The 17,322-nt window shown below is 46.5% G+C and overlaps 1 protein-coding gene across 3 annotated transcripts in view; it reads right to left on the minus strand.

Annotated features, from left to right (window-relative positions):
• The window catches only part of CSNK1G1 (casein kinase 1 gamma 1), a 98,638-nt gene that overhangs the window by 17,417 nt on the left and 63,899 nt on the right, over positions 1–17,322 (minus strand). For all 3 annotated transcript variants that reach the window (XM_027889639.1, XM_027889653.1, XM_027889646.1), the window contains 3 exons: positions 9,978–10,129; positions 4,000–4,234; positions 1,482–1,567 (listed from right to left, as the gene is read on the minus strand). In XM_027889639.1, the coding sequence (XP_027745440.1) occupies positions 1,482–1,567; positions 4,000–4,234; positions 9,978–10,129 (473 nt within the window). The remainder of the gene's footprint in view (positions 1–1,481; positions 1,568–3,999; positions 4,235–9,977; positions 10,130–17,322) is intronic.

Genomic DNA, 17,322 nt, shown 5'->3' on the forward strand with positions numbered 1-17,322 from the left:
CACACTTCTCCCAGATTCCAGGCTGCTCCCACACTACCCCTCCTTTCACCCCCAAACTGCCTATCACTGAGACAGCACTGACCAAACACCTGGTCATCAAGGAAATGACACAGTATGCAGTTGGATTTCCCCCTAAATCCCCTCTGAAGCACAGAACTCAGCTCCAGTTGCACCCTAAAAATGGAGTTTATCGCCTGCATTTCAAAGTGTGCCAATCAGACCTGGCAGCAGCTTAATTAGCATCACAGATGTTCTCTCAAGACATGGCACTAACAGTACAGATCAAAAGTGTGAGCTGAGGAGACCTAGAAGAGCAAAGCTGTCACATTCTAGGTCAAGCTGGAGAGCCCAAGTTTGCCCTTGGACCTCAAAAAGGAGTCAACTAATTCTTATCAAGTTCAGCACCAAACTGAGGAACTTTTGTAAAGCATTGTCAAAACCTGGAACTATTTTAGAATAATTTACAGGATTAATTTAAAGCAGATGAGTTCAACTAAGCCCAAAATATGTACTAGAATAACACACAGGGGTGTGAATGTAAAGTCAGAGACATTCTGATTTCTTTCATGACCCTTTCATGCTTCAAAAACCCTTTCTTTGTTGACAGGCTGAGCTCAGACTAACTCTGGATAGGTGGTGACAGAGGAGCTTAACAAGGTCTATCACCCAAGCTGCTTCCATTGACCATCACAGTGTCCTGCTGAGCAGCTCCTGAGCCCAAAACCTCATCTCCTTTTCCCAACACGAGTTCTTGTCTTCACTAACAAACCTTCTCCTACCCTGATCAGATTTGGTCCCTTCACTCCCTGCAATTCCAAAGCTGAACACAGCAGTTTAATCATCAGGGAGGTGATGGAGAAGTAAAGATGCAGCTTCCAAGAGCTTCAGAGCCAGGAAATGACTTGCTCCTGGTTAACTCAGCTGATGGATGTTGGCGGCACTTGGTAACAATTGCCTGCAGGCCTCCTCATTGTACAAGGCATCCCATAAACTCCTCAGCACTGAGTGTCCAGCGTCTCTGGAGGGAAGCCAAGCTCAATCCTTCTGCCAGAAAACCAGTTTTTCAAGCTGAAGTCCATCTGTTCACCTAAACTCATCAAACTGCTCCCATTATAAACACAGATCCCAGATGCAGCTGGTGGATTGTGTGCCCTAACTGGAATTTCATAAACAACCACTGTGTCCCCATTGCACTCCAGCTCGGGGCAGCTTCCAACCACAGCTCTCATCGCTGTCCCTGAACCTCTACTCAATCCTCTCTCCAAAACTGCACCAGTTTGGCGACTCGAAGTGTCAGGTGACATATTTCCACCTTAAAATCTTCCCTGTAGCTAAAGCTAATGCCTTGTCCTTAGACTTCAAGGACATAAAGGAGAGGACAGCGTTTCCGGCTGGGTTTCACCGATGTTTCTCCAGTGGATTATCCTTTGGACAGAGACCAGCATAAGTTTTCGAGGGCAAAACCTAAAGCTCCAACCTACCTTCAATCCCTGCCAGGGCAGGCTGCCTCGGAGGAAATACATGAACATATGGCCCAGGGCTTCCAAGTCGTCTCGACGACTTTGCTCTAAAAGAGAAGAGATGACAAATTATTGCTGCAGAGGCAGAAATGTCCTCAGCAGCCACACCTGTATCTGAGATAAAGGTATCACAGGGATGTTCCCTCGCTGTCTGCAGCTCAGATGTCATGCAAAACCACCTAGAAGCTGTTTCAAAAAAACAGAAAATATGCAAAATCAGCTGGAAGGCATGAGATAACATGGGAGCTGTACGACAAAAAGCCCAGCCTGTCTGGGATAAGTCTTAATTGCAGAGGAATAAAGCAGTTCCCCAATCCTTCTCCAGTCTGCCAATGTTGATGGTGCACCTGCCATGTGGGGCTGGATCATTTCCTCTAGACTCCATGGGAACAGGGGATACTCAAAATCAGCTGCAGGGAACTACCCTTGCACAGTGCCAACACTTTTGCAATTACTCCTGCCTCTCATTGCATCAGAGCAGGTCTAAAATAGCTCCTTCCAGAGCTGCGAAGCGCTTGCTGCTGTTGCCATGCAGATGTTCTGATTATAAACGAAAGGGGTAGAAAGGGACCCCGAGCCAAAAGAGAAAGCATCCTTAAAATAAGCTGTCAAAATGTATCCAAAAACCCAAGGGAGGATAGAAGAGAACAACAAATGTGGAGTCCACAGCACAGGACTGGGGCTGGGCTGGGTCCTTGGGTTTGCTGAGCTCAGAGACTCATTTGGTGCAACCTCCTTGCCTCCAAATCTCTACCTGCACCAAACAATGTGCTTCACAGCCACATCCTGGAGCAGATCTGCCCACAGGCCATGATAGATGTGAGCTGGGCCTGCTGCTGCATCATCTGCACAGGAGGAAAGCAGTGCTTTGCACAGCGTGACTCCTACACAGGCAGCAGCAACTTAACCCTCAGCAGATGCTGGGAGTGAGAACACTCACGAGAAGTGAGCTGAGATGACAGTTCCTGCAGGTTATTCTGATAAAAAGGAGCAAAAAAGAGGATGTCCTGGGTAATTCAGTCAAGTGATGAAGATGAACTTCTCAGAAAGATGGTTGAGTGCACTCGTCTCTCAAAAAAATTACAATCAGATGCCGTAGTTTTAAGTGTGAAAGGACTGATTCTGCCTGGGCTGGTCTCACCAGTGAAGCATCAGCCCTTGAAAACCCCTCTGGGCAGAGACAGCCCTCCCAGGCTGGCAGCCAGCCTTGCCCTCCTCAGATACAACCCCAGAACTGACTCTGACCCTTTCCCTGCATGAGCCGCAGCAGGAGCTGAAAACCTACAGGGAAATGTGTCCTAAGGAAGGCATGTGGTGCACTTCAAACACAAACACATCTTCCCTCCACATCATGCACCAGCAGCTTCCAAGCCTGCTCCCGCTGTGCTTTCCCATTCCTCTATCCCTTCCTGACTCTTCATTTTCCAGCATTAGAAGTTGGGCTCATCCCTCCTTACTTCCCAAAGAGAGTGAGCTCTCCAAGCGAGGTGTACGCCAGAACACTGGGAGGCCACTCAAAGAATATTCCATTATCTTCCTTTTTTTTTTTAGGGATTTAAGTGTATATAAACATTTCATAAGGTGCTCGCCTTTCAGCCACAGAAATATAATCTTATGGTATGAGAGGAAGCAGTGAGGAGAGGATATGAAAACCAGGTTTAAAATTAGTTAAATTATTCATTTTCTCCAACCAATTACTAGGTCAGGGAACATCCAACTCTAACACCTGGAACTGGAAAGTACCAGGACAGTGCTGTGCTATAACAATCTATTTGTCCATCATTTATTGTGGCAATCACTGTCTGCCCGCTTGTCTTTTATCAGTGCAGGGCTGCTCCCAGTTATTTAGTTCTCAATAAAAACTATAATTATGAGGCTTCCAACATTTCAGCTGCCTCAGTTCCTCAAAAGAGGGGAAAAAAAAGCCTCACAACTGTAAACAGCATGGCAGCATCAGGAGATCCACAAATATCTCGAAGAGCATGAAAGAGTCGTAAGCCAAGATGCTTGGAGTGTGTCCAGAAGAGGGAATAGAGCTGGGGGAGGGGCTGGAGCACCAAGAGCTGCTGAGGGAGCTGGTGGGGGCTGGGAGAGAAAAGGAGGCTCAGCAGGACCTTCTTGCTCTCTACAACTCCCTGACAGGAGGCTGGAGTCAAGTGGGGGTCGGGCTCTGTTCCCAGGGAACAAGGGACAGGACAAGGGGAAATGCCCTCAAGTTGTCCCAGGTGAGGTTTTGGTTGGATATTAGGGAAAATTTCTTCACTGAAAGGGTTGTCAAGTATTGAACAGGCTGCCCAGGGCGGTGGTAGAGTTCCCATCCCTGAAGAGTGTTCAAAAGCCTTGTGGATGTGGCACCTGGGGACAGGGCTTAGTGGTGAAGATGGCAGTGCTGAGGGAGTGGTTGGATACAATGACCTTAGAGAACTTTTCCAGCCTAAGTGATTCTGTGACTCCTGGAGCTCTCCCTGGGCAGACAGACCTTTGCCAAGGTGGGTGTTGATGGACATGTATCTCGCCGTTCCAGTTAAGCTCTTGTGCTCCCTGTAGGGTATGTGTTTTTTGGTTTCCGGGTCAATGTACTCCTTTGCCAATCCAAAGTCTATGATGTGGATGACGTGCTCCTTCTTATTGCCTTGCCGGCCAATGAGGAAGTTTTCTGGCTTCACATCTCGGTAGATGAGGTTCTTGGAATGCACGTATTCCATCCGAGAGATCTGCAGAACGACAAGGAAACAGTTATTTGGGAGCAGACCAGCCACCGTGAGAGCTGGAAGAGGAATTTCTCATCCTCTCCTTTCCCTGGCTATTGTGCTGTGCTCCCTGACTTTATTCCCATGGAAATGGCAAAGGCTGTTTCTGAAGTGTTACCGCCGGGATGCAGCTCTTGGCAGGAAGCCATGGGGAACTGCAGCAGCCTTTTTGTATTGATTTTAAACATACTAAACCAGTTACCCAGAGCTCTTCCCATGCCCACAGCCTTCCCTTGTTGCTCTGTGTCTTACCACCTTCCTCCCTCGACCCATATGTTGTCTTAGACATGCCAGATTCTTCATGGAGGGGGATTTCTGGGCAGGCAGAAGCTTTATGATCCTCAAAGTTGACTAAAATAATAATTAACTCACTGCTGTCAACTAGGAATAGCTGGAATATTTGTCAGCTTTTGACGAACATTGTTCTGGCAGCATGACTGAAAGGGAAGGTGAAAGGGCAGGAACCCCACTTCCAAGATGATGGAGGGCCTCCAACAACACACCTTGTTCAGAAGTTCAACATTAAAATTGCTTCTGAATCCAAATATCTTGCAGGTGATGTCTGAACAGGTTGCCAAGCTGTTAAGCCTAACTTAAGAGATGATTCCAACTGGAAATAACTCTCAATTTATTTTAATTTATGAACTCTAATTGCCTTTGTAGGTTTTAAATGAGAACACATGAATCCCCATTTTGGGCTGTTCTGGTCGCAGCTGCCCCACCTGCCGTCAGACACAGTGGCTCTGGTAAGCAAGGTGTTTGTTTGGAGAGGCCATTGGGATTGACCCATATCCATGTGGGCTTGCAATACTATGAAACCACCACAAAGCTCCCACAAACTTCCAGTTTTGCACTGAGTGTCAGTCCCCAGAGGTCAGTGCTGCACCGCTGCAACGGATGTCAGGATGGCGCCCTCAGGTTTGGGGAACATCTAAGGCAAGAGCCACCAGCTGGTCATCCCCTCTGAGTGTATTCCTCCCCGCAAAGCTCCACAGGCTGGAGCTCTGGATCACTGAGCCAGCTCTCCCCAGGCTGAACAGCAGAGAAGCAACACCCCATCAGCCCTTCCAACCACCCTGCAAGCACTGTTGGGCTGACAACCCCCACCTGCTCCTCCATTTCTCACTGAACCCACACATCAATCCCTAGGGCAAACCCAGGTCATTCTTTCTCATCACAGACCTTGGATCCACACCTGGCTTAAAGCTCCATGTGTGTGTGATCCCTCCATCCAGCTCCCAGACCCTTATCAGGTACCTGATTTTTAAGGAAAACCTGCTGCATTTCCACCTCTTGGAAAGAACAGGCAGGAGGGGGCAGCACTCCTTGTAAAATAAGCAGCTCTACAAGGAGGGCAGCAGATAGGAAAAAATTGGCTGCAGGTGAATCAGGCTTAAAAAACAGGACTTGCTCAAAGGCTCTTCAAAGAAGGAACTGGCGCGTGCTGCTGCTCCCCTCCCCTCCGTGATTGATTTCAATGTGCTGGGAAAATGGGTTTCACGGCTAACAGCCATTATTTCCAATCAATTACAGACTGATGCAGAGCAGAGCAGATGCTCTTCAGCCATTCTTCACGCTTTGAATCATCTACAGGACACAGCAGCAGGTTGGGAAACAAAAAGATACGTTGGGAGGCAATTCAAATGAAGATGCAACCCTTGAAAGTGGAACAAAGCACTTCCTCTCCTCTCCTCTCCACATGTAACAAGCTCTCAAGCAGAGCTTGACAGGCTCATTTTATTTGTTCATGCTACCAGAGCAGCTCAGTTGTTGAAATCCCAACAGCAATTAGACAACCTGAAAAGATCCTTGTTTTTTTGTTCTTTAAAAACTCACAGCAAGATGCATCAGGCAGGACAACAACCTGGACAGCTGAGGTGTTGGATGAACCACCAGCAGTACTCAGAGGTACTTATTTACTTGCCTTTTTTCCTTCCACCTGCCTTTTCTGCTTTCACCACACACACACAGATGTTGTGGGGTCTTTCATATTCCTTCTTATTTACTTCCACCTGCCTGGATGCTTCATGCTGGAGAGCTGTGTTTAGCCACGACGGGTGGAAGACACTCTCTGAGTCAGAAAGATGTTTCCTGGAACAGCTTCCATGCTTTATTCCCCTTGACAAGATGCTCACCCTGCTTGTGGCTGCTGTGATGTGGAGTATCTGGGCGACATCATCCTCCCAGGCTCACTGCCTGAGAAGACATGAGCAGTGGTGGTGTGGCATGACCTCAGCACGACTCACAGCCATTGCACGGTGAAGGAGAGAAGAAGGGGAGCTCCCACTCCAGAAATGTGCTGCATGCAGAGAGGTAATGCCCAGCTCCTCTAGGTTTGAACCACAACTCTAACTCTTTTACAGAGAAACCACTTGAGGAGCTGGGACTAACTTGGAATTGCTTTTACACTGGAAAAACAGCAAGCGCAGGAGCACTGAGGGTGGATGGAAGGCTCTGCTTGTGAATTAAAGAGGGATTTTCATGGCCAGGGCTGGTCCAGTCCATCCTTGGGCCACAAATCTCCATTTAAGATGTTGGAGAAACCCTTAGGAAGGGAGAGAATCCCTTGGCACACAGCAGGACCCCTGTGCTGTGGCAGAGAAATGAGAGGATATTGTGACATTTACCAGATGCCAAAGAATCCTATGCTTTCATTTGCATTCCACCTGCCAAGGAAGGAAGTGTAACAAATCCTCTTCTCCCAAAAAGGTAACTCTTAAGGAGCTGACCTCGATAGCAACCCCATCTCTAGATTCTCCTAATAAAATCAAGCCCTTATTCCACTTGTCACCTGCTTGAATATAGATCAGATTGGCAGAGATATAAAATTTACCTTGTTTAAAGGTAATTTTGATGGTCACCGATAAAAAACCTTTTTGCCACGACTTGGTCCAGACCAGAAACATCCAAAATGTTTGCCCAGTGCCTGACACAACGGACCTGCTGAGCTGTCAGGGAGCATCACACAGGCTGGACTTGGCCAAAAGTGAAAAACTGAAGTCTGAATAAAAACCCATTGTCCCCTGATTTATGGGCTGCAGGGACTGACGTAGTGACCGTAGTTTTCAATGCCAAGCTTGGTTTCATTCAGGAGCATCATTCCCTGGATCTATTTGGCTGCACGTGGAGGATGGAGGAAGCAGCTCCAGTCTAAACAATTTCCAGACAGGCTCTCCTTCTTGAAGACTCGTTATTATCCAGTCTCTATCTCCCTCGGCCAGGAGAGCCTTCTTGGTGTAAAACCATATTTTTCTTCTGAAAACCATTCTTCTGTAATCACACTCCTTAAAACAATGATGCTGTCCTTGTTTTTCCTTCTCTATCTTTTAACGTCTTCAGATTAAAGGATCCACCCCAGTCCTGAGATGCTGCACCCTGTCAAGCTCAGTAAGACCAGCCAAACACAAATGTGCATTAAAAAATATCTTTCCAAGATGTCTCTCATTAAAAATTGACCACTGGACACAAAGGGAAAGGACTGGATGCTCCTACAGACATGGGGATCATCACATGTAAGTGAGCGGAGAAAGAAGAGGGGAACAAGGGGTGGTTACCCTTTACTCTCATGCCCATGATTGGAATTCCAGAAGCTTAAGCAGGTTTGGCTGGTCAGAACCAAAACAAAACATAATTCCTGGATGTGAACCCCTGGAGTTTGACAGTCCAAATTCCCTCCACTGGTATGTCTCTCAAACTGGAAGGTGACACAGTGACTGCAATTGTTTAGTGTCAGGAAAAGATAAATCCAAGACAATTTCCCCCAAAGCCTTGTGGCTGCAGTGAAGGGTTTTCATTCCAGTCATGTAAGTGTGTGCCAGCTCCTTCAGGAAACATGTCTCCCAGGCCTAGGTGAGCCCTTCTCAAGGAAAATGCCCAGGGAAGGTGGTGGGGCACACCTGAGGATGATAAATCTGTTTCCTTCAAAGTGCACACTCCAAGCTGGCAGCTCATGTAATCTCCCTGAGAACACTGAAAAGGTCCAAAACATCTCCCTGTAGCAAAAGGAGCAGTGCTGCCCAGTCCTTTGGGAGAACATCAACTCCTCCATTTCCAACTGCTTTTGGGGTCCTCCCACATCACCCTCAGCATCTGTTTTCCCACTGGTTCCAGTGTCTTGCTGAGGGCACAAGGTCAGCAGATGATGCCAATGAAGAATCTCCAAACACAGAGCTGAGCTGCAGCCCTGGAGCTCAACAAAAGGCACTGCTGTGACAGTCCTGACTTCCCCAGCAGTCACAAGGGAATGGATTTACACCTTTCATTAGCTTCTTTACAACAAAAAGGTCACATGAGCTATAGCCTTGGCTTTGCCAGCTGTTGCCACTTGATTGAATCAAAACCAATACCATAAATTGGCTTTCCACCGATGAAAGAACACTCAAAGCCAACAGAACTCAACCACTCTGCCATGAGAGACCCAACTTCCTGAACCCAACACGAGGCAGATGCTGCTCAAACTTCTGCTGCTGTGACCTGAAATTTCCATTTAAGATTCAGCTCTGGCACACTTCAGTTTACCTGGAAAGGATTATGTTCCTCATCCCTTATCATCTTCTCCTCCTTGCAACACTTCTATCCACAGAGCTGTTAATGTGGATATTACACTCCCTACTCTGCTGTGGGGTATCTGGTTGATCCCAAGGTACAGGTATCCAAGATCTGGATATCTGAAGATACCCAGATACTTGGGAATCTGAAGACCACAGGCTGAAACCCAAAAAGCTAAACTCAAATGATCACTGACTAGCTCTACTGATTCAGGGAAGTTCCCTCACCCTCAGGACATTCAGTTTTCACATGGTTCACATTTAACACAGACCCTTTCCAGCTTGGCTTCCTCTCCTTTTCAGGTAAATTAAGGGCGCTGTGATGTTGTCCACAGATCTATTATATTCCAACTGTTAGTAATTTAAACCCACAGGCAAATTTTGACCAAATTTGACCAAGACAGGGCCCTCCAATGCTGATATTTTGACTAAGGAGAGCTCAGCTCCCATCGCTCTGTGAGGTTGCAGTCTGTGAGCGGCCTGGTAGCACCAAACCAGTAGAACTGGTAGGACTGTGGGAGGGTGCTGTTCTCCCTGTGTCCTGGGGAGTGGGTAAGAAATGAGATGTTCCTGGGATGTCCAAACAGAGGGAGGGAGCTGGGGTAGGTACTGGGGTAGGGCCACGTAGGGGACATGGGATGCAAGTCTGTAGGAATCCAGTGTCACTGGTTCTGCTGCACAAGGAGCGAGTTTCTCATAAGCATAACTTGACCTTCCCTTCACAGGCAAGAGTTCTTCTCACACCTGAGAAGTTTTCTTTTATAAGAAACGTGGGTACAGAACAAGGGGCAACACTTTTAAACAGACAGAGAGGAGGTTTAGGTTGGACATGAGGAAGAAATTCTTCCTGTGAGGATGGTGAGGCCCTGGCCCAGGTTGGCCACAGAAGCTGTGGCTTCCCCATCCCTGGAATTGTTCAAGGCCAGGTTGGATGGGGCTTGGAGCAACCTGGTCTAGTGGAAGGCATCCCTGCCCATAGCATGGGGTTGGATTAGATCTCTGAAGGTTCCTTCCAACCCAAAACATCCTGTGGTTCTGTAACAGAAGGAGATTCTCTCTCCAAGCAACAGACAGCCCTAAACCTCACACTGCACTGACCCATCCTCAGCTCCCCAGGACTGGCAGACCTGAGTGGCCTCGGAGGTCCTGCCCTCACTCACCAGCTGGATGGCGATCATCAACACCGTCTTCAGGGTGAATGTCCTGTCACAGAGGTCAAACAAATCTTCCAAGCTGGGACCAAGCAGCTCCAGTACCATGGCGTTGTACTTCCCACATGGCCCGAAGTAATACACCTGGGGAAGCCCTTCAGCTGCAAGGGACGAACAGAGTTCAAATCAGTCAGCGGGACAAGGTTAATTCCCTTTCTCTGGCATGTACGTCTTTCTCTGGGTAGAGGTTTACTGTTACCTTTTGAGTGATTTCTGTTTGATGTTGCCCAGTAAGGAAATAAATGCCAGTACACACTGTGAAAGAACTGAAAGCCAAACCAGTGCAGGCTCTGCTCAGCTGCACCCTTGGACAGACAAATGGATTTCAGAGCAACAGCATGACCACATGAAAGCCTTGAGCTCTGGCAGCTTAAAGACTTGGACTTAGGGAACAAGACACAGAGTTCCCTGTGCTGCACTAAACACCAGGCAGAACACAAGCCCAGATGTCATTGGCACTCGTCAGAGCAGTTAAGAAGATGATAGCCCTTGGAGAACATGAGCCATGGCCAAAAAAAGGGCTGCTTTGTCACTCAAGATAATACACAGCCCTTGTTTTTCAGCACAACCTTACACAATGTTTAGTCCTATTATACGCGAAGAAAGGAAAAAAACACCTTTTCCTTTAAAATAGAGAAAAGCTTTAAATTTTGGCCCATCACCACAGTAAAAATAGGTGATCAAAATAGGTGATCATAGTCATTAAACATATGTGCATACACACAACTATTAACATCCAGTTGGTAGGAGCCAGAGCCCACCTTCCCACCCAACTCAACTCAGCAAGAGCACACAGTGTTGATGCTCAGCTGGCAGGGGATTTTTGGGTGGATCAGCTTTCTAAAAGGCACTGGAAGGGAAAAAACAGCCTTGGTGTTGGAACACTCACAGAGCTGCACAGCACTCCTGAAATTACCTTTGAGTTTAAAGTAAATCAGAGCAGCCCATCCAGGAAGAATTCAGTGCAGGGCTAAATGCTCATTTTGACAATCAGCACCTGCATAGCACTCAGCATTCCAGCACCAATATCAACTGTGTAACACTCTTATGTATATGTATGTGCAGTCAACACCTCATAAGAAGTTGCAAAACACTATGGAAGGGTTTTATTTTGAAATGTAGGGGGTTGTCCTATGTCAAATAAAGGTATTTGCTTGAATTCCCAAAGATACGGCATCCTGCTATTCAGTGTAAAGGCTGAGCCTGGGGAGCACCACTACAGAGATCTATAAATTACAGAGCACGGGACTTAACATAGCGTGATCATTAATTTTATGGCATGTTTTAAGTAGGTGCAGGCCCACATCTCTATTTACATAAGAGATCAATATTAGAAATAGCAAAATACTCAACTATTTAAGTGCACGGTTTGGTATCGCAGTGTTCTCAGACAGTGGAACAGGGAAACATTTAAGGCTGGAGTGTATCAGCAACACAACAACTGCATGTCCTACTCCAGATTTAGGGAAGCCTTGTTAATCCACAGCGCTCTTCAATCTGCCAGTAATGTCATAAATGTGGTGCTGAGATCACTAAAGCTTAAATGCTACAGAACTTGCTCCCACGTATTGCTCCAGAAGAACAAAATGTGGCTTGACAAAGATTACCAGAGGATGGTTTTAATCTTGTTAACTCGGGGAATCATGTTAGGTATCTGTCATCGGGATGCATTAATGGGATGTTACAGAGTATTGCAGGAATTCCCTTTGTAACAAGAGTTTTGTGTCTCATGTAAAATGTTTACCCAACCTGGTTTTGGGAGGCTGCTGCTCCTAACAGAGCTCTGTGCTTTAGAAAGCACCAACAGCCATTAAATCCTCCAGGAAAACAGGATGGTTTGATGCAGAGGCAATTCAGATGGCAGTTTCATGCCATTAGCTTAGTGCTGAAGACTGGAATAATTGTGATGGTTCTTGAAGTAACTCATAGTGAACCACTGGGCTTTCAGTGAAGTCTGATGAATATTTACCTACATAATCACCTCTAACCCCAAGATCAGCATCTCTACTTTTTTAGAGACAACAGAAGAATATAGAAGAATAGAATATTCTATGCAACATTTAAAACTGAGACCATTATAAATTCTAGATATAGATATACAGTGAGTACTTCTATCGCAATTCCTAAAAGCCTCAAAAAGTGGAAATCAGGAAAGAACTGGGATTAGGACTGTGCTAATTAAGGTATTTGGGAGAATAAAACTGCAGAAAGGCTCTGCAATGGTGAAGGATCCCATTCCCAGAGCAACAGAGAGGAGAAAACATTTACAGCCTCACTTGGTCAGGAGCGAGCATTGCAACTAAAATTCAATTCCTACTGGGCATAAGAACCAGGAAGGTCCACTGCAGAAAGACACAAAATGTGGGGCTTTCACGTTGGGAAGGAAGCAACTATTTAGTGCTCTCTGGGATCCCAATTCCTTCAGCTTTATCCTCTCAAAGAGCTTGGAGAACTCTCCCTCTCTTTAACTTCTGGGAAGGCTCTGCTCTTGGTGGGAGCTCCAAGAAGGTGAGGCTGTAGCAAAGAACATGAAAAAAAGCATTCTGAGACATTATTGGCTTCAGATATATTTTTAAGGTTTGATTTCCCTCTGAGGCTTTTCAGCAGCAGTGCTGCCAACCCTGCAGTCAAGAACTTCCCTGCTGCCTTTGCCAGAGTAAAACTGCTGTGATAGAATTCTGATTTCTAGAGCTGCATCACTGTGTCCCAGATCCAAAGGAGCATCACTGATGAGCCCTGTGGAGCCTCCCAGGCAAGCCAGGGCTCCTCAGCTCCACACAAGTTACTGAAACAAAGTTAGGAGGAACATGGGGTAACATGCCCTGAGCTCACTCAAACTCAACTCAACTGTCATGGGTTTACCGACTGGTCCCCCTTGGGGCTGAAAATAGTTTTTTCCAGGTGGATTTCCAGAGAAAAAGCCAAACAAAAGTTTCAGCAACGCCTCTGCCAATTATATATTTAAGAAAATGGAAGAGAAGGTTGTGGTGCAGAAAGAAAATGGAAGAGCCAGCGTAGCAGCCGGCCCTGTTGGGCTTGGGTGTGCGCCTTCCCCCCCCCCACCCTGGGCCAAGTGTGGCCCGGGCAAGGGAGCCAGGCACCCCTTCTCTCCTGTAACAGTGTAGAGAAAAAAAATTTTAAAGAAAGACTGCCTGGACAAGACATACTGCAGAAGAAATTCCAGGCAGAGACAACGGACCTCCAAGGTCAAAGCTGGCAGCTGCAGGAGAGAAGTCGAGAAGGGGGCAACTGCTTCTCTCCCCCTCTTTCTCTGTCTCTCCCCCTTCAGCAGGGAAGAGACTGAAAACTAAAAATCCCTGCCGTCTGAGGAAAATTGTTGAAGAGCGGAGGCCCTCTGCAGCTCATGAAGGAGCCCACGCTGAAGCAGAGTGCATGAAGAAGATGTAACTCCATGGGAAGCTTAAATGTAACAGAGTCCTGCTGGAGACCTGTGGCCCATGGAGAGAGAGAGACCTACACTGGAGGGAGATGGCCTGGGTAGGACCTTATGATCCCAGTGAAGGCTCCATGCTGGTGCAGCTGAATTTGTGACCCTGAGGGACAGCAGAGAATGGAAGAACTGTTGCCTGAAAGGTAGACTCACGTTAGAGAGATCCATCAAAGATTATCTCTCATGAGGCGAGACCCCACAGGAAACAGGGGTGGACTCAAAAGCCATTATCCCTTGTGATCCTGTGGTGAAGATCCATGGTAGGCAAGTGTTCCCTTGCAGTCCATGGAAGATCCCCACAGGGCCTGGGTAACTCCCAGCCCTAAGGTTGACATAGAAGAGAGAAAGGAAGAGAAACAGTTCCAGCTGCGACAAATCGGAGTTGTCATCCTAGAGATAATAGAAGAACTTCTGAGTGCTGCAAAATTATTAAAAAGACCTGTAGCTCTGGAAACGGAAAAGAGACTACTTCTCCTCCTGAACTGACACAAAGGGGGAAGGGGTATTTCTGTAAATACATAGTACTTTTGCCTAGTTTGTTATATATATAGTTCTTTAGTTTTTATCTTGCTAGTAATAAATCCTAATATTATTCTCCCCAATCAGATCTCTTTTTTCTGCATAAACCTTCTCTCAACTTATAGCAATTGTGTGGGGAGGGGTGAGAGAAAATTGGCCCAGAGCAAACTCATGACATCAACTCATTGGGAAGGGGTAAAGCTCGAAAGAGAAGTTGTGAGCTGGATGTACATATTAAAAGGGTGTCTGTTGGCAGGTGAGACTGGATGGAACTTGAGATACAGGTAGCTCTGGACCCATATGGAACAATAAAAAGGGTCAGCCTAAGAAAATCTGCATCAAATTTGATTTTACCACAGCCCATCTGCATAATTCATGATGTAGCTTGGCTCTGTTTCAGTGACAAGCGCCGTGTCCTGCTGCCACTGAGTCCATTGCTACGGTGAACCACAGAAGCTCCATAAATATCACGAGCAGACTCGTAAATACTTAAGAACGATGTTGCCAACAAGAGAGATTGATGGAAGAAAAAGGACTTTTTTTGTCTGGGCAGTTGGCCTTCAGGTTTTTAATCGTGTTGGGAGAGGACTGGAAAGGTCACGCAAAGCCACAGCACCGTGTTGCAGGTGAGCAGCTCTGGAGTTAATGACTGCAGGATGAAAAGCCACTGGCAGAGCAGAGTCTCATCTTAAGGACTCAAAGGTAAACTCAACACCTGAAGTACAAACCATGATCAATTTAATGCAATTAATGCATGAAATCACATTGAAACTAGGAATTGCTCCATGGCATTAAACAGGAACAACAAATTAAGGAAAGAAAATCCAGGCATGACACATGCAGGATCTCCTCTGGAGGAATGGCACTTTATTACAGTGGAGGCTGCTGCAAGCAGAAATCATCTCAATTTGCTTAACGGCTTTGGTCTTGCTGCTGAGTGATTTGGCTCGGCTACATGGAAAAGGCCCCGCTCCACCCTCGCTCTCACGGGAAGTTTATCACCCCAATAAAGACAGACTGATCGCTGCACTGGAATCCACAGGCAAATTCTGCTACTTCAGCAGAGTGATGTCTTGGAAAAAATTCAAGCTGAGCACAGCGAAAACCCAGCAAATCATTTCAGAGATTAAAGCCTTGTGGCTGGAACGACAGCGAGCGCAGACAGCAAAGCCAAAAACTCAGACTCTTCTTCCCCCACACTCCTGAGCAGCCCCACGAGACCGGCCTTGGCTTTCCTGCGATGCTAAACTCTCACTGCTTCTGGGCTGCCACCAAAAGGGACTGTCCCATCACCTCCTTGTGCTCACGGGGCTGAGCAACAAGTTGGGTCAACCCAAAAAAACCTTGGCTTGGGCTTGAATGCAAGAATGGGAACAGTAACAAACAGCAGGACCACTGCTCTTCCTGAGTGCTTCATTTGAGCAGGATTAACACCTGGAACAAGAATTTTCAGCAAATTTCCATCACAAGATAGACCATCCTGGCTGATCCAAGTTGTGCTGTCTTGCTTTACAGCACGACTAACAGCCCTAAGAACTCCTCAGGCATCCAGCATACTCCAAGAAGCCACATTAGTCCAGGCACACAGACATTCCAAAGCCATTTCCAGGACCGGCTATGAAATGGCAACGGGCAGAGATGCCAGTCAAAGGTTATGCCCAAGGGAAATCAGATTGTGCAGTGTCTGTCCCACATGGCAGGCCCAGAAAGCAGGACCCATCTGCTGCAGCAGAGCACACAGACACTGTGTATGAGTGTGAGAGGCTACAAATAAACCTCATCAACAGCTAGCAGCCCAAAAGACACTCAACTTCAAGAAGCTTCACGTGGTACCTACATCAGTGGAGAGGCAGAAACTGCGTCCCCATAGAGCAAGTAACGAGGAGACTTCCCTAGCTTGTGAAAAGTGATCATCAGCACAATAGTATCTGAATCACCCATGGTTTTTGCTCCCATGGGGAGTTGGTTTCCACTGCCCTTCCATGTAGTGTGCCCAAACAGAAAAGCTGATGTTTTCAATTTCAAGAACTATAGAAGAATTTCAGACCCTCTCTTCACTTTTGACACTGAGTTCTATTGCAGAGCTAACACCAAATTAGATACCCAAAACAGAGGGAAGGGAGATCAATCCAATATCCAACAAAGGGCTGATGCTTGACACAAAACCACACCCTGTGTGAGCAGCAAGAACTCTTCCCCATTGAAAATGATGCAGAGACACACCAGCAGCAGCAGCGCACAGAAAGTTCTGTGTGATTTTAAAGCAGTGCTGATGAATGGGACATAGATTGTCTCAAAATTCTCATTCAGAGCAGAAAGTGTATTTTTACAAATCACAGAACACAAAATTACATGATGAACAGCATAAATAGCAAGTGTGTGAGAGCTGAACATCTATAGCTAAAATTAAACATGTTCCAAACAAATTAAACAAATTGCTTTAGAGTAGTCAACCCATTTAAGCTGATTACACTAATGAGAATCTACCCTTTCCTTAATTTTCAAATCAGAATAAAATCCTGGCTGAAAGAGAAGCTTCATGATCAACACTGACTGGGCCAAGATCTCAGCTTCTAACCTCTTCAAACATGCCCTGTGAAAATCTACCTGAGCATGCATGTTGGTTAACGGGTTACGTCTGTGAGCTGGGAGTGAAAAAGCTTGTTTTGACCTTCAGGTTTTGGAATAATCTACTTCAAAAACAAAAAGATGAGAAAAGTTCAGATAGGTTCGTTACTGGGAATAGAGTTCATAGAATGGTTTGGGTTGGAAGGGACCTTAAAGATCATCTTGTTCCAACCCCCTGCCATGGGCAGGGACACCTTCCACTAGACCAGGTTGCTCCAAGCCCTGTCCAACCTGGCCTTGGACACCTCCAGGGATGGGGAAGCCATAAGAAGGTACTGGATCAACATCATCTCCCCTGATGATGGCAGAGAAAGCCAAGCTTTTGATGGGAAGAGATGACACTGAGCACAACAATAAGTTGTGAGGAGACAGAGCTACTGTCATCTCCAATGAGGTCCATATGGACCCTGAGACTCCAACCTCACTCCAGCATATTTTGTGCATCTTCTCAGGAGATGCAGGATGTATTTAAGCCCTGCTGTGTTTTGAGTAGCTTGTTAGTATCTGAATCGACCAAAAAAAAAGGTGTGGAAAAAGGAACAGACATGGGAAGGACAGAAGGAAGAACATATTTGTTCTTGCTGCTGGTAAAAATCCAGACTATTTGATTTTTACTTCAATTGCAGAAAAACAAATTTCAGGATGGCTGTGTTATTAGAATGGGGAGGCATTTCATCCTCCTTGGGTGATACAAGC

This window comes from Empidonax traillii, unplaced genomic scaffold (genome assembly GCF_003031625.1).
Source record: "Empidonax traillii isolate 1590-97213 ecotype Southwest subspecies unplaced genomic scaffold, ASM303162v1 scaffold12:size2584012, whole genome shotgun sequence".
Taxonomy (NCBI): Eukaryota; Metazoa; Chordata; class Aves; order Passeriformes; family Tyrannidae; genus Empidonax; species Empidonax traillii.